The following is a 23495-nucleotide window of genomic DNA, read 5'->3' as shown; positions in this document are numbered from 1 at the left end:
TATAAAGGATTTTCTCTTCTAATTAGCTTTGAAAGGTCTGCAAACCTTTTTGATCTGATTTGTCCAATACAATAGGTATTGCACCCCTCACGACACTGTCACCGGGACACTGACAGCCAACATCCCGAAGGTGATGGCCTGGGGAGGGAGGGTTAGGCACTAGGTGGATTAGACATAGCCGACACCACTGGATTGTTAGCTGTAGTCGACACCCCCGAGGGTTAACCCTAACTGACACCCCTGGAGGGTTAAGGTTAGGGTAGGGGAAGGGAGAGGGGCCAAATACTTACCACCACCCGGTGTTGGGATTCTCGCTGTCGGGATGCCGCAGTCGGTCATGTGACCGGCGGCATCCCGACCGCCGTCATTTCATACACAAGCTATATTGCATCTACATTAATATTTCTTAAAGCCTTTGAAGCAAAAATACATTTCAGGTATAAATTCCTAATGTGCTTTAATTATTGAAAACTAGAAATAACTCAAATATATTTGGTTCCTTAGTGGGGGCAAAATGTAATCATTTTTGTAGAAATTTGAGTTGCTTGTCAGTCAGTTTATCAGATAAGTTAAAATATATTTGGTGCCTAATGGACTCCTGCCCTTCTTCGTTGTCTTCCCGCTACCTCTTCTCCTTCTGTATCTCTTAACCTCCTTAATACAACTATGGACCCACATTTTCAATACAGGAATCCCACTTTACATTTTTAACTCCCTACAATATATAAGTAGCACCCACCTGGTGACACATTGCATAAATAGCTCTTACCAGTAGTGACATACAGTAAAATGAATGCTGTACATCAAACGGGTTTAGTATGCTATGCCGGCGGCCGGGCTCCCGGCAACCAGCATACCGGCGCCGGGAGCCCGACCGCCGGCATACCGACACTGTGGCGAGTGCAAAGGAGCCCCTTGCGGGCTCGCTGCGCTCGCCACGCTGCGGGCACGGTGGCGCGCTAAGCGCGCCACGCTATTTTATTCTCCCTCCCGGGGGGTCGTGGTCCCCCACGAGGGAGAATAGATGTTGGTATGCCGGGTGTCGGGATTCCGGTGCCGGTATACTGTGCGCCGGGATCCCGACACCCGGCATACTGAAGACCACCCCATCAAACATTCCATTAACATATACCAGTCACACACATTACAAAATAGCTCCACTACATCAATACTCTCCTCCACACACATAATATAAATACCAAACACCAATTCTAACATCACATTAATAGCCCACACACTTATTCCATTAGTTCCCAACCCCAACTTTTACCATTTTCTGCATAACTTAAAGTTCCTTTTACCATGTTCCCTTGCCTTACTCCTGCACAGACAAAAGTGGTAAAGAGAGGAGTGGGAGGGGCTTTCCCATGCAAAGGGAGGAAAAAGGAGTAACAAGACTCACGGCGTGATGAAATGCCGCCCGATTTCGGTGGCCGCGCGGAATGCCGGCCAAACTTGGACATCGTTTTAAAGGAGCAATCACTTACAAGGCATGGGTTTGCCTTGTAAGTGACTGCCCCTTTAAAAAAACATCTAAGTTCAGCCGCCATCCCGCACAGCCGCCGAACTCGGGTGGCATTACATCCCGCCGATAGAGTGAGGAACTCAGAGATAAAAAAAGACCCAAACTGGAAAAGTGGGGAGGAGCAGAGGGGAGTGAAAAAAAAAAGTAGTAGAAGGAAGGAAGGAAGGAGAGGAGTGTCCCTCGGTTTTTTTCAATATTGCTCCATTATGGGGGCAGCTGCTTCAAAAGCAGCTGTGTTGTGTTCCCTATCACTGTTGTAGAAGTAGCAGTGATATTTACCACCCCGGTGCTGGCCTTCTGAGCTTGCGTGATCACTCACTGCAGAGCGCTTCACAAACCCGGAGTCTCATAGGAAGGTGAGGTGCTCCAGGAACAAACGCCATCTGATGACTGCCAGACTGAGACTTGTATTGCACTAGATAACAGGAACAGCTAAGGCATGTGATGCACTGCAAGTCTGCAACAATAACAGACTGTACTGTAGCAGGAACAGACTTGTACTGTACTGTACTGTACTGTAGCAGGAAAAGACTGATACTTCTAATGTACTGCAACATGAACAGACTGAGACTTGTAGTGCACTGTAACAGGAACACAAGGCCAGACACAGCAGGATGATGATGGACCTAGAAGGACTTAAATAGGGCTCCCTGGCTGCTGATTGGCAGCAGTAGTCACGTGCAGTAAAGTTAGACCTGAACTGGAAGAATCGAGGTTAGCTGACTCAGAGCAAGATGGTGGACCGACGGTCCGACAGCGCCAGCTGCACTATGCAAAGCACCTCTAGAAAACCTGTCCTGCAGGACAAAGATGAGTGATAGCCGATATGAAGCGGCATTGTATAGTATACAGACAGGGTTTTTTGGTCCACGTTGTGACACTCCTTAGTCATATATATATTTGCTGCAAATTTCATGTGCTCCAATAAGTTCATGTCTCATTGGACCAGATGTAAGATCATAAACTGACCACTAGAATAAGCGTCCATTTATGTTTCTCAACAGACTCAACTTACACTTAAAATAATGAGTGAAATTGCTACTTAGTAGAAATATTGTTAACCATACAGTTGCTATGATAGCCATATGTGCCATACAACTACATGTAGAATGAGTTTCTGTATTATATATATATTATAATTTGCTTAATAATATGCATTAAATTATTTCAATTGCAAAAAAAAATTACAGTACAGTACTGTAACTTATTATCAAACCTCCATACTGTACAGGTGGTCTGACTCCTCTTATGTTGTGTCCCCAGATAACACTTTCATCAGCTGATAATGATGACGATAATGACTATAGATATGCAATGCACATCAGTAATTGGCTTTTACCCTTTTACTCTGAGAGTAACAGCTTTCTGACTCTAGAACAAATTTCAGACCAAGTCTCGTGCGACTCTGATCTATCGGTGAATGTGCAATATGACATCAATAAGAGCAGCCTGGATCCTAAATCTGATCATCTCACGTTCTTCTACTATGTAAGTATTCTTTCTGTAGGTAAGGAGCTAACTAAGTAGTAAATGGAGTCGTTTTAAAATAAAATTCTTAGAATTAGTGAATCAGTCTCTAGTAATTTTTTTTAAATATGTAATAAATATCAACCAATGTGTGCATCATGGGGGCAGAGTGGTTATAATTGCTACTTCACATTACTGCAACCATGGGTTTATTTCTTACTATTATTTATTTTATTAACAGTTTCTTATATATTGCAGCATATTCCGTTGCGCTTTACAATTAGAACAACAGTAATAGAACAAAACTGGGTAAAATCAGACATACATAGAGGTAGGAAGGCCCTGCTCGCAAGCTTATACTCTATAGGGAAATAGGCATTGATGCACAAGGATAGATGCTACCTATTGCATAATGGTCCACCAGATTGCTAGTTCTTAATGGGTTATATGATATGATCACCCAGCAATGTTGGCCAAGTGTCAGGAGGGTGTGAGAGTAAAGAAAGACAAGATATGTGATGTTATGTGTACTGTACAGAGAGGATGTAATTAGATAGGGAAGCACTGAAGGTTATGTAGGTGGGTCTGGAATTTGATATGCTTGCCTAAAGAGGTGAGTTTTCAGGGAACGTTTAAAGGTTTGGAGACTAGAGGCGAGTCTTATTGTGCGTGGGAGGGCATTCCACAGAGTGGGTGAAGCCCGGATAAAGTCCTGTAATTTTGAGTGTGAACAAGTAATGCGTGTGGATGAGAGACACAGATCTTGTGCCGAGCGGAAAGGTCGGGTAGGGAGATATTTTGAGATGAGTGAAGAGATGTATGTTGGTGCAGTTTCGTTAATAGCATTGTATGTGAGTAACAGTATTTTATATTTAATATGGTAGAATACCGGTAACCAATGTAGAGACTGACAGAGCGGATCTGCAGACGATGAACGTCTAGCGAGGAAGATTAGCCTCACAGCTGGGTTCAGAATGGATTGTAGTGGTGAGAGCCTATGTTTGGGAAGACCAGTCAGGAGACTATTACAATAATCAATGTGTGAGATAATGAGAGCATGGGTTAGAGTTTTTGCTGTGTTTTTTGTAAGATATGGTCATATTTTGGATATGTTTCTTAGATGTATGTAACATGATCTTGAAACAGATTAAATGTGGGGAACAAAGGACAGTTCAGAGTCAAGAATGACACCTAGGCAGCGAGCTTGTGGGGTAGGGATGATTGCTGAGTTATCAACAGTGATAGAGATATCAGGTTGGTAACTACTTTTGGCCGGTGGAAAATAGGATTTTGATAACCTACCGGTAAATCCTTTTCTCCAAGTCCGTAGAGGATGCTGGGGATGACATCAAGACCATGGGGTATAGACGGGATCCGCAGGAGACATGGGCACTCTAAAGACTTTTCAGTCAGTGTGAACTGGCTCCTCCCTCTATGCCCCTCCTCCAGACCTCAGTTGTAGGAACTGTGCCCAGGGAGACTGATATTTCGAGGAAAGGAATTACTTAACTAGTGGTGAGATATCTACCAACTCACACCCTCAACCATGCCGCACACATGGCATTCAACATAACACACGCCAACAGGCATGAACTATTGCAGCAACATGCTGAAACCAAGATAACACAACTTGTGTAACTGTAATAACTAAACTGCAGGTAAAGTACGCACTGGGGCGGGCGCCCAGCATCCTCTATGGCAGTGATTTTCAACCTATTTTAACTCGCGGCACACCGAACAGTATTTTAAAATTGCCAAGGCACACCATCAGTTCCCCAAAGACAAAAACAAAAAACACACATTGGCCCTCATAGTAAAAAAAAAATCCATACATACATTGGCCGCCCTACACAGAAAAAAACAATCCTATTGCTCCCCACATGAATTATTCGCATTGTTCCCCCCATAAATCCATAAGTCCTTATTCTCCCCACATGAATCCTATTGTTCCCCACAGGAGAAAAAAAATAACAACAAGTATTAGCCCCTACCGGTCAGCTGTCCTCCCCCCTGTCCCTCAGTGGTGGGGGTTGTTCATAGTGGAGTGCTGCGAATACGAAGCATCGAGTGGTCGGGCAAGTGTGGAAGTGGGCAAGGAAAGCTGTGTATGCAGGCGGGAACTGGAAGATGTGTATGCAGGCGGGTGAGCTGGCTGGGTGGTGAGACGTGGCGGCCGTGACCTATGATATCACACTGCTGCGTCTTCAAGGCATACGTCACGGCCTGAGCACGACTGATCCTCTAAGAAGAGCCTGGGCCAACAGTTCACTCTGAAGGTGCAGGAAGCTGCTCTGGCTCTGCGGCACACCTTGCAACTGGTCGCGGTACACTAGTGTGCCATGGCACACTGGTTGAAAAAATCTGCTCTACGGACTAGGAGAACAGGAGTTACCAGTAGGTTATCAAAATCCTATTTTCTCATACGTCCTAGAGGATGCTGGGGATGACATCAAGACCATGGGGTCTGTACCAAAGCTCCAGTACGGGCGGGAGAGTGCGGATGACCCTGCAGCACCGATTGACCAAAGTTTAGATCCTCATCGGCCAAGGTGTCAAACTTGTAGAATTTTGCAAATGTGTTTGACCCTGACCAAGTAGCTGCTCGGCAAAGTTGTAATGCCGAGACCCCCCGGGCAGCTGCCCAGGAGGAGCCCACCTTCCTAGTAGAATGGTCCTTCACCGACATCGGTATCGGCAATCCAGCCGTAGAGTGAGCTTGCTGAATCGTACCTCTGATCCAGTGCGTAATAGTCTGCTTGGAAGCAGGGCACCCAATCTTGTTGGGATCATACAGGACAAACAAGACCTCTGTTTTCCGTATTCGAGCTGTTCTAGAGAAATAAATCTTCAAAGCTCTAACCACATCTAGAGACTTTGACTCAGCGAACGTGTCAGTAGCAACTGGCACCATAATAGGTTGGTTTATGTGGAAAGAGGAAACCACCTTTGGAAGAAAATGTTGACGAGTTCTCAACTCTGCCCTATCATCATGGAAGATCAGGTAAGGGCTCTTGTGGGACAAGGCCCCCATTTCAGACACCAGCCTTGCGGATGGCAATGCCAAAAGCATCACTACTTTCCAAGTGAGAAACTTCAACTCTATTTCTTGTAGAGGCTCATATTAACCCGATTGAAGGAACTGCAACACCACATTAAGGTCCCATGGTGCCACTGGAGGCCCAAATGGAGGCTGGATGTGCAGAACCCCTTTCACGAACGTCTGAACTTCTGGAAAGGAGGCCAATTGTTTTTGAAAGAAAACTTATAAGGCCGAAATCTGGACCTTGATTGACCCCAATCTAAGGCCCGCATCCACATCAGCCTGCAGAAAATGGAGAAAACGTCCCAACTCAAACTCTTCCGTAGGAGCCTTCTTGGATTCACAACAAGACACATATTTTCTCCAAATACGGTGCTAATGTTTAGACGTTACTCCTTTCCTTGCCTGAATAAGAGTTGGGATGACTTCCTTGGGAATACCCTTTCAGGCTAGGATCCGACGCTCAACAGCCATGCTGTCAAACGTAGCCGCGGTAAGTCTTGATACACACACAGCCCCTGCTGTAGTAGGTCCTCTTGAGAAGGAAGAAGCCGAGGATCTTCTATGAGCAACTCCTGAAGATCTGGATACCAAGCCCTCCTTGGCCAGTCTGGGGCAATGAAGAATGCTCAAACTCTTGTTCTTATTATTATTTTGAGAACTTTTGGAATCAGTGGAAGTGGAGGGAAAACATATACCGACCGAAACACCCACTGGGTCACCAGTGTGTCCACTGCTATTGCTTGAGGGTCTCTCGACCTGGAACAATATCTCTGAAGCTTCTTGTTTAGACGAGATGCCATCATGTCTACTTGAGGAACTCCCCAAAGACTCATCACCTCTGCGAAGACTTCTTGGTGGAGGCCCTACTCTCCTGGATGGAGATCGTGTCTGCTGAGGAGGTCTTCTTCCCAGTTGTCCACTCCCGGAATGAAAATTGCTGACAGAGCTCTAACATGTCTTTCTGCCCAGAGTAGAATCCTTGTCACCTCTGCCATTGCCGCTCTGCTTTTCGTTCCGCCTTGCCTGTTAATGTACGCGACTGCTGTTACATTGTCCGACTGGATCTGCACGGGATCTTGAAGAAGATGTACCGCTTGTAGAAGGCCATTGTAAATGGCTCTCAATTCCAGAACGTTTATGTGAAGGCAGGCTTCCTGACTTTATCAGTTTCTTTGGAAGCTCTCCCCCTGTGTGACAGCTCTCCAGCCTCGGAGACTTGCATCTGTGGTTATTAGGACCCAGTCGTGAATCCCAAACCTGCATCCCTCTAGTAGGTGAGAACTGTGTAGCCACCAAAGGAGCGAAATCCTGGCTTTGGGGGACTGGATTATTTTCCGGTGTATGTGTAGGTGGCATCCGGACCACTTGTCCAACAGGTCCCACTGGAATACTCTGGCATGAAATCGGACAAACTGTATGGCCTCGTTTGCCGCTACCATTTTCCCCAACAACCTAATGCATTGATGGATCAATACGCTTGTTGGTTTCAATATTTGTTTGACCATTTTCTGGATTTCCAGAGCCTTTTCCACTGGAAGAAATACTCTCTGTACTTCTGTGTCCAGTATCATCCCTAAAAAGGACAATCTTGTCGTCGGTTCCAACTGCGACTTTGGAAAATTCATGATCCAACCGTGTTGTTGGAGTATTGACTGGGAGAGTGCGATGTTCTGCACCAACTGTTCCCTGGATCTCGCTTTATCAGGAGATCTTCCAGATAAGGAATTATATTGACTCCTTTTTAACGAAGGAGGACCATCATCTCCGCCATCACCTTGGTGAATACCCTCGGTGCCATGGAGAGTCCGAACGGCAACATCTGAAACTGGTAATGGCAATCCTGTACTGCGAATCTCAAATAAGCTTGGTGAGGTGGATAAATGGGAACATACAAGTAAGCATCTTTTATGTCTACTGACACCATGAAGTCCCCCTCTTCCAGACTGGAAATCACTACCCTCAGGGATTCCATCTTGAACTTGAACCTTTTCAGGTAGAGATTCAGATTTTCAGGTTTAAAATCGGTCTGACCGAGCTATCCGGCTTCGGATCTATAAAGAGGCTTGAATAAAAAAAACCTTCTCCTTACTGTGCCAAGGGTACCAGGACAATGACCTGATCCTGACATAATTTTTGAATTGCCGTTGTTACTGCCTCTCTTCCCGGAAGAGAAGCTGGCAAGGTCGATTTGAAAAATCAGCATGGGGGTCTGTCTTGAAACTCTAGTTTGTACCCATGGGACACTATTTGTAAGACCCATTGGTCCAGGCCAGATTGAATCCAGATTTGGCTGAAAAGTTTCAGACGTGCTCCCACCCGAGCGTACTCCCGCAAGGGAGCCCCAGCGTTATGCTGCAGATTTGGCAGAAGCAGGGGAGGACTTCTGCTCCTGCGATCCGGGAGACGCTGCAGATTTCTTTCCTTTTCCCCTTCCCCTACCTGCAAAAAAAGGGGAGACCTTTGGCCTTTTTGTATTTGTTGGGCCGAAAGGACTGTATGTGAGAGTGATGTGTCTTTTTCGCCGGTGTAGGAGCATAAGGCAAGAATGTCGACTTACCTCCGGTAGCCACCGAGACTAACGCATCCAGCCCATCACCAAACAAGGCCTCACCTTTATACGGGAGAGCCTCCATATTTTATTTTGGAATCTACATCAGCATTCCACTGGTGAATCCACAACACCTTCAGAGCTGATACTGCCATGGTAGCGGTTCTTGATCCCAAGAAACCACTATATTTCATGGATTCTAGTAAGTACGCAGCAGCATCTTTGATATGACCTAACGTTAGAGTATCTATTGTGTCAATGTCTAATGACAAGTTTTCTGACCACTATTTAATAGCACTACTCACCCACTCACAGACAATGGTAGGCCTGAGTAGTGTCCCATTGGCCACATCAATAAATCACCTCACTCACTTGCGGTCTGTCGGCTCCTTAAGTGAAGCCATTCCAGGCGCAGGGAGAAACACCTTTTCTCTTTTATGACAGGGCCCAGTCTAAAATGCAGGGTGACTCCCACCTTTTTGGGAAAAAGGTAAGCTGCCTGAATTCCTTTTGGGAATCTGAAATTTCTTTTCAGGTTAAATCAGACCTGAGGTGGAGGGAAAATTACATTACTTCTTTACTAAAGTAAACCCTCTCCTTGTGGTAAAAGAGGGGGCTTCGTAACTTCTAACACCACCTTTATAGCTAAAACATGTTTTAAATGCTTTTTTTTTGCTAACTTAGGACCTATTCCCCTGGAATCACTAGTGTCGACACAGGAATCAGTGTCCGTGTCAGTATCAGTTTGTACTATGTGTGCAAATTTGTATGTGACCCATAAAGGTCCCTGTGGATGAAAGGCAGAACTATTCAAAATCACATCTTCAACAGATTATTTTCATTTTCTGTATGAGATTTAGTCCAACCTCTTACTGATATGATTCACACTATCATCTAACCTTTCACCCAGTCAGGCTCTTGGTGTCATATTACACCTCTGTGTCTCCACAGAGTTCCCTGCCACAGACATGTCACTTGCAGAACCACACCACAGACACTCCGGGACTTATAGGGGGACAGACCCACAGTAAAATCTGTCAGAGGGACACAGATGGGATTTGCCAGTTCACAACCCAGCGCCAGTAACACAATGTCTGTGAACACAAAATGCCCACTGACATTCAGCGCTTTTATAATGTTAATAACACAATTATATAGCACCAAATTCACTGTGGCCCCCCCTGTTTTGCACCCTGATACTTGTTCAGTAGTGGAGGAGGACCAGCCTTGTCTCTGCAGCCTGAGGAGAGAGAGAGAAAATGGCGCTGAGCAGTGAGCTGGCTGACTGAGGAGGAAGCTCCACTCTTCCTCAGCTTTTATGAGGTAATTTTTTATACTGGCAGGGGTAGGACTGTGCCTCAGAAACTTATGCCCCTTATTTATGCCAGTGTCCATAGGTTTCATGCTGCCCAGGACTCCCCCCCCCCCTCACGCCGTGCACCCTGCAGTGCCTGTGTATGTGTGGGCAACATGGCACGCTGCGCTCCCGCCAGCCGCGCGGTACCTTTAGCCGTCACTTACTTGATTGAAGATCATTCTTCTCATACTCACCTGTCTTCTGACTTCTGGCTCTGTGAGGGGGGACGGCATGCTGTGGGAGTGAGCATCTAGACACGGCTAGCGTTCAGTTCCCTTCAGGAGCTAATGGTTTCCTGTCAGCCAGAAGCAGAGCCATGAAACTCTGAGGAAGTTGGTTCCTACTTCTGTCCCCTCAGTCCCACGAAGCAGGGAGTCTGATGCCAGCAGATCTCCCTGAAAATAAAAAACCTAACATAAGTCTTTTCAGAGAAACTCAGTAGAGCTCCTCAGAGTGCATCCAGTCGACCTGGGCACATTTCTAAAACTGAGGTCTGGAGGAGGGGCATAGAGGGAGGAGCCAGTTAACACCCAATGAAAAGTCTTTAGAGTGCCCATGTCTCCTGCGGATCCCGTTTATACCCCATGGTCTTGATGTCGTCCCCATCATCCTCTAGGACGTATGAGAAATATAATTAATTCTATTTTGGAAATATTAAGTTTGAGGTGGCGAGATGTCATCCAAGATGAAATGGCAGAAAGGCATTCAGTGACACGGGCCAGAACAGATGGTGACAAATCTGGGGAGGATAGGAAGATTTGGGTTTCATCCGCATACAGATGGTACTGAAATCCGAAAGAGTTGATTAGTTTGCCAAGAGATGTGGTACAGATAGAGAAGAGCAGAGGACCTAAGACTGAGGCTTGCGGTACTCCAACTGAGAGAGGTAGCGAAGAGGAGGTGGAATCAGAGAAACGAACACTGAAAGAGCGATTAGATAAGTAGGATGAGAACCAAAAAAGGGCTGTGTCCTGAAGACCTAGGGGGAAGAGGTCTCAAAGCTTGGATTGATATAAAGTGGAAAGAGATAAAGTGGGAGATGTATTAAGCAGTGAAAAGTGTGGAGAAGTGAGCCAGTGGAGACATTGCCCATGGCAACCAATCAGCTGCTCTGTATAAGTTTATAGTATGCAAATTCTAACATGCTACTTCAATGCTGATTGGTTGCCATGGGCAACTTCTCCACTGGCTCACTTCTCCACTCTTTTAACTGCTTAGTACATCTCCCCTAAAGTAACCAATCCTATCTGTCATTTGTCAATCACAGCCTATAAAATAACAGGAGCTGATTGGTTGAAACTTCGGGCGGGATGCATCAAGCATTGCGCATCTGGCCACTTAGTAATTTCATATGCTTAAACAAGTGGCAGTAAAATCACAAAGGAAAGCTCTCCCAATAATACTACTGGGTGGTTTATGACCCAGGAGTCCTGCACATGTGCGTCTGTTGGCCAGTGCATGTGTGAGCCTTGGGCGACACTGCGAGGGATCTTACTCTCAGGAAACATTGCGAAGAGAAGACCATGGACTTCTATTGGGCAACACCATCTATAGATGAGATTGCCTATTGGTCCAAGCTCTAGAAAGTTTGCTTTCCGTAGCTTGGTGCATATGGTGAATGCTGTCAAACCTCAGAAAACGGCGGTTTCGGAGGTTTCACAGCATTTTTTACATTGATGCACCTAGAAACAACCGTGACAGCATATTAAAGTATGTGCTTCTGATAGCATACTGCTAAGAATACAACACGAGTTGTATCTACCAATATTGGAGTCTGATGCGTAATTGGATGGTATTAACCCGCTGATAGATGTAACTTCATCCAGATACCATCTGATATAGGTGGTCATTCCGAGTTGTTCGCTCGTTATTTTGTTGTAGCAACGGAGCGATTAGTCGCTAATGCGCATGCGCAATGTCCGCAGTGCGACTGTGCCAAGTAAATTTGCTATGCTGTTAGGTATTTTACTCACGGCATTACGAGGTTTTTTCTTCGTTCTGTTGATCGTAATGTGATTCACAGGAAGTGGGTGTTTCTGGGTGGAAACTGGCCGTTTTATGGGTGTGTGCGAAAAAACGCTACCGTTTCTGGGAAAAACGCGGGAGTGGCTGGAGAAACGGAGGAGTGTCTGGCCGAACGCTGGGTGTGTTTGTGACGTCAAACCAGGAATGAAACTGACTGAACTGATCGCAGTTGCCGAGTAAGTGTGGAGCTACTCAGAAACTGTTAAGAAGTGTCTATTCGCAATTTTTCTAATCTTTCATTCGCAATTTTGATAAGCTAAGATTCACTCCCAGTAGGCAGCGGCTTAGCGCGTGCAATGCTGCTAAAAGCAGCTTGCGAGAGAACAACTCGGAATGAGGGCCATAGGGTGTTCTTCATATACTGTATGAGCAAGTGTGACAACATATTCAAATTGGGATATATTAATAAGGCACTCCAATGTATAAAGATACGAAACCTCATTAGAAAATAATATTTATTGAGACATTGGGCGGTATTCAAATGATATATCACGTCCAATGTCCTTTCTAAAGAACTGAATGACGCCCATTGAGTGGAGGTTTAAATGCACAGCATATTTTAATCACATATTTCTAACTTTTTTTGCACAATCAACTTTTTCATTTATTTTCACTTTTTTATATATATTCTGTAGCACAGTGATATTAAACAAAACATAATATGTTATCTTTTAATATATTGTTTACTTAGTGCACCACATAGGACATTTCATTTCCTCTTCTTGCTTGTTTCATCTTTTCATGTGTCCGTGGTAGCACCTCCCCAATAATTGAATAATTAATTGCAATACACAGAGGGCCACTGTGCCGATTAGACCAATACTATATCCTGTGCTAGTGGGCAAAATATATTTTTCTGTGTTGATCACTTGAAGATGGTATATACAAGTTAATGTTTCAGCTAATACCAATTAATGTCATTAACATCCATCCAATTTTTAATTCTTACTAACAATAAGGGTTAGACACAGCGGGTAAAATAAGGATTGAACACGTCAACATTTTTCTCAGTAAATATATTTCTGTTGGGGCCACTGTAATGAAATGTTCACCAAATGTCAGCAACAACCCACATGCAAAGAAATCAAACCATAGATGTCCATAAATTAAGTTATGTGTAATAATGTGAAATGACACAGGGAAAAAGTATTGAACACACTCACTGAAATTTATTTAATACTTTGTACAAAAGCCTTTGTTGGTAATAACAGCTTCCAGATGCCTCCTGTATGGAGAAACTAGTCGCATGCATTTCTCAGGTGTGATTTTGGCCCATTCTTCCTTACGAACCGTCTTAAAATCTTGAAGTCTCCATGGGCATCTTCTATGAACTCTGATCTTTAGTTCATTCCATAGAATTTCAATTGGATTCAAGTCTGGTGATTGGCTGGGCCATTCTAGCAGCTTTATTTTCTCTTTCTCTGAAACTAATTGAGAGTGTCCTTGGCTGTGTGTTTGGGATCATTGTCTTGCTGAAATGTCCACCCTTGTTTCCTCTTCAGCATCCTGGTAGATGGTAGCAGATTTTTATCAAGAATGTCTTGGTATTTTTCCATCCATCCTGCCTTCAGTTATATGAAGTATGCCAGTACCGTATGCTGAAAAACAGCCCCACACCATTATGTTCTCACCTCTAAAATTCATTGTTGGTATGGTATTTTTGGGGTGATGTGCAGTGCCATTTCTCCTCCAAACGTGGTGGACATCATGACATCCAAAGAGTAAAATTTTATTCTCATCTGACCAGACTATATTACTTATTGTTTTCTTTGAAACAATTGTACCTGCTAATTCATCAGGTCTTTCTGACAAACGTGGTGTATATCATGACATCCAAAGAGTAAAATTTTATTCTCATCTGACCAGACTATGGGGCAGATGTATTAACCTGGAGAAGGCATAAGGAAGTGATAAACCAGTGATATGTGCAAGGTGATAAAGGCACCAGCCAATTAGATCCTAACTGTTAATTTACATATTGGAGCTGATTGGCTGGTGCCTTTATCACCCTGCACATATCACTGGTTTATCACTTCCTTATGCCTTCTTCAGGTTAATACATCTGCCCCTATATTACTTATTGTTTTCATTGAAACAATTGTACCTGCTAATTCCTCAGGTCTTTCTGAAGTTCTCCACAAGTGGTCCTTGGCTCTTGGACAACTCTTCTGATAATTATATTAACTCCTCTGTCAGAAATCTTGCGAGGAGCACCTAGTCATGGCCGGTTTATGGTGGAATTATGTTCTTTCCACTTCTGGATTATGACGTACTCACTGGAATATTTAGAAGTTTAGAAATCTTTCTGTAACTTTTGTTACTAATGTAACTAATGTATGTTTTGAAACAATAAAGTTGCGAAGTTCTTGAGAGAGCGCTTTGCTTTAACTCATCATGAGATATTTCTTGCGGACATCTATGGTTTGATTTCTTTGCATGTGTGGATTGCATGGGTTGTTGCAGACATTCGGTGAAAATGTCATTACAATAGCCCCATTACAAATATATTTACTGAGAAAAATGTTCAATACTTATTTTACCCGCTGTATACAGTATTTTTCTGACATCTGCGTGGCTGCTATTAAATTACATTAGTTTCCCATTAAAGAATATTTAACTTTCTCTTTTTGTTTCCAAGCTGCTGTCTAAAGGGGGAATCACTTCTTACAAACAATATAAACTAAACCTTAAAGAGCAAGCAAATAGCCCAAGTGAGTATATTAATCACACACAGTATATTGTAAAATAAGGATGTGTCCTCTTACATATTTGCTTTGTGCGCTACAAGTTGCTTTACACATAATGCACGAGTGCCTTGTGACTCTGTAGCGCCGAGCGCCTTTTTTTTCTGCGTTTTATTATCGCTAAAATGCGTCTTAGATGCAAACTAATGTAATAAGACGCACAAGCAGCTTGCTGCTGATTAAAATGATATTCTGTGTGTGACTGTGACTGTATTTGCATACAAAATGCTATGAACAGTGTTTTCATGGAAAACACTAACGTGGCATTTCGGATGCAGATAGAGCACCAATTACACACACAGAATATAGGCATGCTGCATATCATTTTAATCAGCAGAAGCTGCTCATGTGTACTGTTACATTACTTTGTGTCTAAGATGCATTTTCGCTGAAAAAAACACACACAAAAAATGCTCAGCACTACCAAATCCCGTCACAGCATGTTGCGACTTCAAGGGCTGTTTAGCGTGACTACAGCAAAGATGTAAGAAGACACATTTGTACAGTATATAAACTATGTAGTATATTATTACGTATAGTACATTATATAGGAATTCCCTCCTCTGTATCCTCTGAATAATCATGCTGGTTACTGGTCAGAACTCCTCACTTCACAATGCTGGATAATCGTTGGCATCAGCCATGGAAGACTGCAGAACATTTTTCATGTGGATTGCTTTGAAATCATGTGACAGGCAGTGGCGTCGAGAGAGGGGGAGGGGAGGGTACAAATTACCTGGGCCCAGGACTGATGGATTGGCCCAGTGGGGGCCCAGGTCCCCCACCCCCCCTCTTACCTGGATGCAGCAGCTGCAGCTTTTCTTCTCTGCCCAGCAAACACTGCTGTATGCTGGATTGCAGTGTGGCCAGGGAAGTGCTTAAAATAAAATAAAAATTCTATATTTTTTGCTACGGGTGCATGGCCATTCCTCCTGTGATTAGGCCATGCCCCCTGAAAAGTACCTGGGCTCTCTACTGCCCTGGCTGGGAGGCATGCCATGCTCCTGTGAGTGGGTGCTTCTTATGTGCTAGACACCCCCCCAAAGAGGTGTGGCCATGTCCCCAGTATGCTGTGATCACACACCCTCCAGGGGGGGGTGGGGGGTGGGGGGGGGGCTAGAAAGTTGTTGTACCGGGGCCAAGGATTTCTCTTGGCAGCCCTGGTGACAGGTAGTAAGCCAGGCTTTGAAGAGGACATGCCTAACAGGACATATCGATCCTCTAACCTTCCAAACTCAACAGAAATGTTCCAGAAATGCACCATTAGAATAAATAATATTTTTCCAAAGACTATTAATCAGCTGTTTTACATTTCTTCTAAGGACCTTATCTCAAATTTAAGCATTCAACGTCAGTCTCTCTTTCCCAAAGGAAAACATAATTAATCTGTAGCAGGTGACAACCACAAGCCTCTAGGTGCAAATGAAAACACCATGAGTGACTTTTAAGGCCAGACACTGTGGTCCTCATTTACAAAGCCTGTTTTTGCTGACTGCACGATACAGTTTACTCCTAGATAGTCTGTCATGGGTCAAGAAGAAAAATCTTTACAAGGTGCACGTTAAACATTACACCAGAATCTGAGCCATTTAGTGTAACTCTATTATTTGCTCTCCAGGCATTATAAAAACCAGATTGGTCAGTGCAGGTGCTTTAACAGCTGGGAAAAAAGTGCATGACCCTCTACTTTCAGAGGCTACAATCCCTTCACTTAAAGACACTTAGGGGCTTATTTTATAGATGAGTGGGTCCGGATCTCCAAGATCCGAACTTCACGATCCGAGCCGGGAACCGAGTCCGGCTCAGGACTTCCTGCCATACTCGGATCCCAGAACGAGGCAAAACGTCATCATCCCACTGTCGGATTCTCACGGGTTTTGGATTCCATATAAGGAGCCGCGTGTCGCCGCCATTTTCACTCCAGACTTGGGGCACTGTTCTGTTTGCTGTAAAAATAAAGGGGCATTGTTCTGTGTGCTATAATAATAAAGGGACGCTGTCCTGTGAAATGGAGAACAACATTTGGAGAAAAAAATAGTGAAATATCAGGAACCACTTCTAGTTCCTAGTACTATTGCTGAAGCTGATGCTGCCACCAGTCATGTCATTGACGATGCAATTCCAACAACATCGTCTGCTAAGGCTGATGCCCAATGTCATAGAGGACATATACAATCCAAGAAGCAAAAATTAATAACAAAAAAAAAAAAGAAATTATCTGATGAGAAAATTGGCAATATGCCATTCACGACACGAAGAAAAGGCTAAGGCCTTGGCCTATGTTCATGACTGGTGGTTCAGCTTCTCAGCATTAAATCCGAGATTATCGTAATCCCTGAAAATGGAGAAGGGGGTACAGGGGCGGATCCAGAAAAAAATTACAGGGGGGGCACCATAAGGGACGTGGCTTCGTTGGAATGGGCGTGGCTTCGTTTGAATGGGCGTGGTATTGCAGGAAAAGACTACCTTATACCCCAGTTTTGCAACCTGCACGCCCAGACGTTGGCCACCACAGGAAAGAAAAATAATCCTGATTCATGCCCCTTACATTATTTGTCATTTTTCCTCCTTATAGTAATGCCCAGTATACATTATTCCACATACTGCAATGGCCCTTAGACATTATTCCACACACAATAATGCACGACACAATATGCACACACTGTAATGCCCCAGACACATTATGCCACACACCGTAATGCCTGTGACACATTATGACAGGAATCGCAATGCCCGTTATACATTATGCTACACACTGCACCGCCCCTGATACATTATAGCACATACAATGTCTGTGACACATTATGCCACACACTGCAATGACCTTGAGACATTATACAACAATGCCCGTGATATAGTATACCATACACCGTAATGCCTGTGACACATACCGCAATGCCCGTTATACCCTATGCCACACACCGCAATGCCCGTTATATATTATGCCACACTGCAATGACCCTGAGACATTATACCACATACCACAATGCCCGTGATATAGTATACCACACACCGTAATGCCTGACACATTATGACACACACCGCAATGTCCGTGATATATTATGCCACACACTGCAATGACCCTGAGACATTATACCACATATCACAATGCCAGCGATATAGTATACCATACACCGTAATGCCTGTGACACATTATGACACACACCGCAATGTCCGTGATACATTATGCCACACACCGTAATGCCCATTACACATTAAGTCCTACAGTAAGGCTTCTAATTACTTTTCAAATACCTGCTCGTTGTCAGGGGTTTCATGCACTGGGTGTCATGCTCGTTGCCAGGGGTTTCATGCTCTTGGTTCCATGCACGGTGCCAGGGGTTTTCATGCTCAGGGTGTCATGCTCGTTGCCAGGGGTTTCATGCACTGGGTGTCATGCTCGTTGCCAGGGGTTTCATGCACTGGGTGTCATGCTCGTTGCCAGGGGTTTCATGCACTGGGTGTCATGCTCGTTGCTAGGAGGTAGTCCTTGTTGCTAGGGCTGTGCTCCCAGTGCCACATATGTCCCCAGTGCCAGATATTCCCCCACGGTGCCAGGTACTCACATGCCCCCAGTGCCAAATATAGCCCCCCCCCCATGTGCCAGGTACACATATACCCCCAGTGCCAGATATTCCCCGACAGTGCCACATATGCCCCCAGTGCCAGATATCGCCCCCCCCCCAGTGCTATATATGCCCCCAGTGCCACATATGCCCCAGTGCCAGATATTCCCCCCCCCCAGTGCCACATATGCCCCCAGTGCCAGACAATGCCCCAGTGCCAGATATCCCCCCAGTGCCAGATATTCCCCCCAGTGCCAGATATCCCCCCCCAGTGCCACATATGCCCCCAGTGCCAGATATCCCCCCCCCCCAGTGCCAGATATGCCCCCAGTGCCAGATATGTCCCCAGTGCCAGATATTCCCCCCTTCCTCCGCCGCCGCCGCCGCTGCTCCCCCCGCTCCCCTGCTGTTAGGAGGGACACGGAGGGCATAGCACACGCCTCTCCTGTGTCCCTCCTGTGTCTCCGGCGGCCGCGGGTCACTGTAATAAAGGAAGTGCTCAGAACGGCACTTCCTTTATGAGACCCGCGGCCGCCGGAGACCCAGGAGGGACACAGGAGAGGCGCGCACTGTGCCCTCCGTGTCCCTCCTAACAGCAGGGAGGAAACGAGACCGCAGACTGACATGCCGACGCTCGTCCGCATGTCAGTCTGCACTAAAAATGACAGGGGGGGCACGTGCCTTGGTGCCCCCCCCCTAAATCCGCCACTGAGGGGGTACAAATTTCGGAGGCTTTGGCCCCTAGTTTTTCAATTTGTCCAGTAATGTGGTAATTATATATTTGCTTGGTTAAAGTCCTTTCTGTTCCACACCAAGATAGGAGCCAAGATGAAAGCCTGTGTGTTGTTCCTGATTGCGTGTGCCTCTCTAATTTTGAATCACCTTCTTGACACTGTCCTCTTCCTCTTGCCTCTCCTCATAATGTGAAAAGTCATCAAATATGGAGGTAATATGTTTGTAGCTAGCTATGATTCAGAGAACTTGCCAAGCTTTTTCCAGGGGGACCACCTGTCGCTGAAATTATGGGTTTATTAAACTGTGCATGTCCTGTTTAAACAACATAAGGGTGGGTGGGAGGGCCCAAGACAATTCCATCTTGCACCTCTTTTTTTTTCTTTGCATTATGTGCTTATTTGGACCTAGTTTTTAAAACTGCCATCCTGTCTGCCACAGCAGTGCCACTCCTAGATGGGCCACGTGTTTGTGCCACCCACTTGTGTCGCTTAGCTTAGTCATCCAGCTACTAGCTTAGTCATCCAGCTACCTCGGTGCAACCTTTTGGCCTAAAAACAATATTGTGAGGTGTGATGTGTTCAGAATAGACTGGTAATGAGTGGAAATTAATTTTATTGAGGTTAATCATACTGTAGGATAAAAAAAAACAACAACCAAATTCTGTGATTTTAGCTGTTTTTATGTAAAAAAAAAAAAAATCTAGATCCAAAACCAAAACCCAGAAGGGTGGTTTTGGCAAAACCAATCCAGATCCAAAACACGAACGGAGATCCAGATCCAAAACCAAAACACAAAACCCGAAAAGTGTCCGGTGCACATCTCTAGGAGATGAGCGGGTTCGGTTCTCAGAGAACCGAACCCTACTGAACTTCACATCCCGAGCCTGGATCCGAACCAGGCTTGGGACTTCCCACCAGACTCGGAAATCAGAACGAGGCAAAACGTCATCATCCCGCTGTCGGATTCTCGCAGGTTTTATATTCTATATAAGGAGCCACACGTCGCCACCATTTTCACTCCGGAATTCGAGAGTGTAGCGAGAGGACGTGTCTCTGTCCTCAGTGTCTGAGCCGGAAAGTGGGGTGGCGATTCCAGTGTTGTCTTGTGCTGCTCAGTCCAGTGTAGTGTCTTATGCTGCATCAGTCCAGTCACAGTGGTGGTGTCCTCTGCTGCCATATGTCCAGTGTAGCTGTATAAGTCCAGTGCAGTTGTGCTGTGTTGTCCTGCATCTGTACAGTGGTAGTGTCTTGTGCTGCATCAGTCCAGTCATAGTGGTGGTGTCCTCTGCTGCCATATGTCCAGTGTTGCTGAATAAGTTTAGTCCATTGCAGTGGTGATGTGTTGTCCTGCATCAGTACAGTGGTGGTGTCCCTGTGCTGCCATATAAGCCCAGGGGTGCTGCTGTATAAGTCTTGGGGTACTGCTGTATAAGTCCAGTACAGTGGTGCAGCTGTACTGCCATATAAGTCTTGGGGTTTTGGCGTATAAGTCCAGTACAGTGGTGCAGCTGTATAAGTCTAAGGGTACATGCCGTATAAGTCTAGGGGTACTGCCGTATAAGTCTTGGGGTACTGCCGTATAAGTCCAGTACAGTGGTGCAGCTGTATAAGTTCAGGGGTACTGTCGTATAAGTCTAGGGGTACTGCCGTATAATTTCAGTGATGCTCACGTATATGTCCAGTGGTACTGCTGTATATTTCCAGTGATACTGCCGTATATGTCCAGTGATACTGCCGTATATGTCCAGTGGTACTGCCGTATAAGGCTTGGGGTACTGCCGTATAAGTCTTGGGGTACTGCCGTATAAGTACAGTACAGTTGTGCAGCTGTATAAGTTCAGGGGTACTGCCATATAAGTCTTGGGGTACTGCCGTATATGTCCAGTACAGTGGTGCAGCTGTATAAGTACAGGGGTACTGCCATATAAGTCATGGGGTACTGCCATATAAGTCTTGGGGTACTGCCGTATAAGTCCAGTACAGTAGTGCAGCTGCATAAGTCCAGGGGTACTGCCATATATTTCTAGGGGTACTGCCATATAAGCCCAGTGATACTGCCGTATATGTCCAGTGGTACTGCCGTATAAATCCAGTGATACTGCCGTATATGTCCAGTGATACTGCCGTGTATGTCCAGCAGTACTGCCGTATAATCCAGTGGTACTACCGTATAAATCCAGTCCAGTGGTACTGCCATATGTGGCCAGTGATACTGCTATATATGTCCAGTGGTACTGCCATATAAGTCCAGTGATACTGCCGTATAAGTCCAGTCCAGTGGTGCTGCCATATAAGTTCAGTGGTGCTGTATATTATTTACTCCAAATAAAGGGGTTATTAATATTTAATCCAAATAATTTTTACAGGGTTTGCCCTGTGGCGTAGAGGTACGCTCTCCTGTGCTGCATTTTGTTATATAACTCCAGAAAAATAATGGAGAACAAAAATTTGGAGGATAAAATAGGGAAAGATCAAGAACCGCTTCCGCCTACTGCTGCTGCTGCCGCTGCTGTTGTTGCTGCTGGGAGTCGATCGTCATCCCAGAGGAAAGTCGGAAGACCACTTGTACTACTTCAACTAAGCAAATTACTGTCCAACAGTCCTTTGCGAGGAAGGTGAAATATGACAGCAGTCATCCTGTTGCACAGCGGATAACTGAGGACTTGACAGCAATGTTGTTGTTAGACATGTGTCCGGTATCCGCCTTTAGTGCAGTGGGACTGCAGTGCCGCTCCTAGATGGGCCAGGTGTTTGTGCCGCCCACTTGTGTTGCTTAGCTTAGTCATACAGATACCTAATTGCACCTTTTATAATTCTTTGCATGATGTGCTGTTTGGGGACTAGTTTTTTTAAAGAGCCATCCTGTCTGCCACTGCAGTGCTACTCATAGATGGGCCAGGTGTTTGTGCCGCACACTTGTGTCGCTTAGCTTTGTCATACAGATACCTCATTGCACCTCTTTTTCTTCTTTGCATGATGTGCTGTTTGGGGACTAGTTTTTTTTAAGTGCAATCCTGTCTGCCACTGCAGTGCCACTCCTAGATGGGTCAGGTGTTTGTGCCGCACACTTGTGTCGCTTAGCTTAGTCATATAGCTACCTCATTGCACCTCTTTTACTTCTTTGCATGATGTGCTGTTTGGGGACTAGTTTTTTTAAGTGCCATCCTGTCTGCCACTGCAGTGCCACTCCTAGATGGGCCAGGTGTTTGTGCCGCACACTTGTGTAGCTTAGCTTAGTCATACACCTACCTAGGTGCAACTTTTAGGCCTAAAAATAATATTATGAGGTGTGAGGGGTTCAGAATAGACTGGAAATGAGTGAAAATGAATGTTATTGAGGTTAATAATACCGTAGGATCAAAATTACCCCCAAATTCTGTGATTTTAGCTATTTTTTATTTCCCCCTCCAAAAAAAATCATCCAGATCCAAAACCAAAACACGAAAGGGTGGTTTTGGCAAAACCAATCCAGATCCAAAACATGAGCGGCGATCCAGTTCCAAAACCAAACACGAAAAGTGCCCGTTGCACATCTCTAATTTCTAGCCTTGCCTCCAGAGTGCAAAGAAAAGGGACTGTGCTGTGTGGCCACACCCCTAGTGTAATGTAGCCACTCCTCCTAGTGTCATGTGGCCATGTCCCCTCATGAGACATGACCACGGCCATTTTTCGGCACAATCAGTTCCACTAAGAAAATATTTCTGCTTGCACCACTGGGCCCAATATGAGACATTAGCAACAACAATGTTTAGCACCCAGAACCTAAGAGGTGATCTAAGAGGAACAGCTCGTATGAAGAAGAATAAAGCCCCTTTCAGACATAATTACCCAGCTCAGACCTGGGACACAGAGCACAGGTTGAAGCTGGGGCTACCCCTTTCACACACGGGTGAAGACCTGCATTATTCCCGGGTCTTCCAGCAAGTAGTGGGCACCAAGGGCTACTGTCTTTGGCCAATCAATTAATTTAGGTGTTACTCGGGTTGCACCTTTCAGACCTATGCCAGGTCGTCTTCTCAGGTTACAAGTCCAGGAAAAAAACAGGTCACGGACCCAGGACGCTCATCTCGGGTACACCTATTCAGACATTTTCTATATTTTCCATGAATTGTTGTAGATAAACCCTATATATATATATATATATACCAGACGACAAAGACAGCAGCGGCACTCGGAGTCTTATACATGTATAACGTGTATTTCAAAGTATCACAGCATTTACAACGTTTCGTGGCTTAACTGCCCCTTTGTCAAGGTGAATTAATTCACCTTAAAAAAGGGGCGGTTAAGCCCTGAAACTTTGGAAATACTGTCCTTTCACTTAACTGAAATTGTCGGGTTTTTTTAATTTAAAAAAGCTTAAAAGGTATTTTTAATAAAATATATATATTTTTTTTAAATATACTAAGGGGGAGTTTTACACCCCCCCCCCTCATCCCCTGTATCCATAGGCCCACATTGTAAAACTACTTCCCACTCCCCATCA

At 45.0% G+C, this 23495-nt stretch overlaps 1 protein-coding gene across 2 annotated transcripts in view; it reads left to right on the top strand.

The window, feature by feature from the left end:
• Positions 1-23495, top strand: part of LOC135056662 (alpha-2-macroglobulin-like) — a 644880-nt gene that overhangs the window by 242429 nt on the left and 378956 nt on the right. For both annotated transcript variants that reach the window (XM_063962106.1, XM_063962105.1), the window contains exons 12-13: positions 2789-3013; positions 14604-14676. In XM_063962106.1, coding sequence (XP_063818176.1) covers positions 2789-3013; positions 14604-14676 — 298 coding nt within the window. The remainder of the gene's footprint in view (positions 1-2788; positions 3014-14603; positions 14677-23495) is intronic.

This window comes from Pseudophryne corroboree, chromosome 3 (genome assembly GCF_028390025.1).
Source record: "Pseudophryne corroboree isolate aPseCor3 chromosome 3, aPseCor3.hap2, whole genome shotgun sequence".
Lineage (NCBI taxonomy): Eukaryota > Metazoa > Chordata > Amphibia > Anura > Myobatrachidae > Pseudophryne > Pseudophryne corroboree.
The sequence above is the reverse complement of the archived record's forward strand: the minus strand, read 5'-3'. Positions and strand labels throughout refer to the sequence as shown.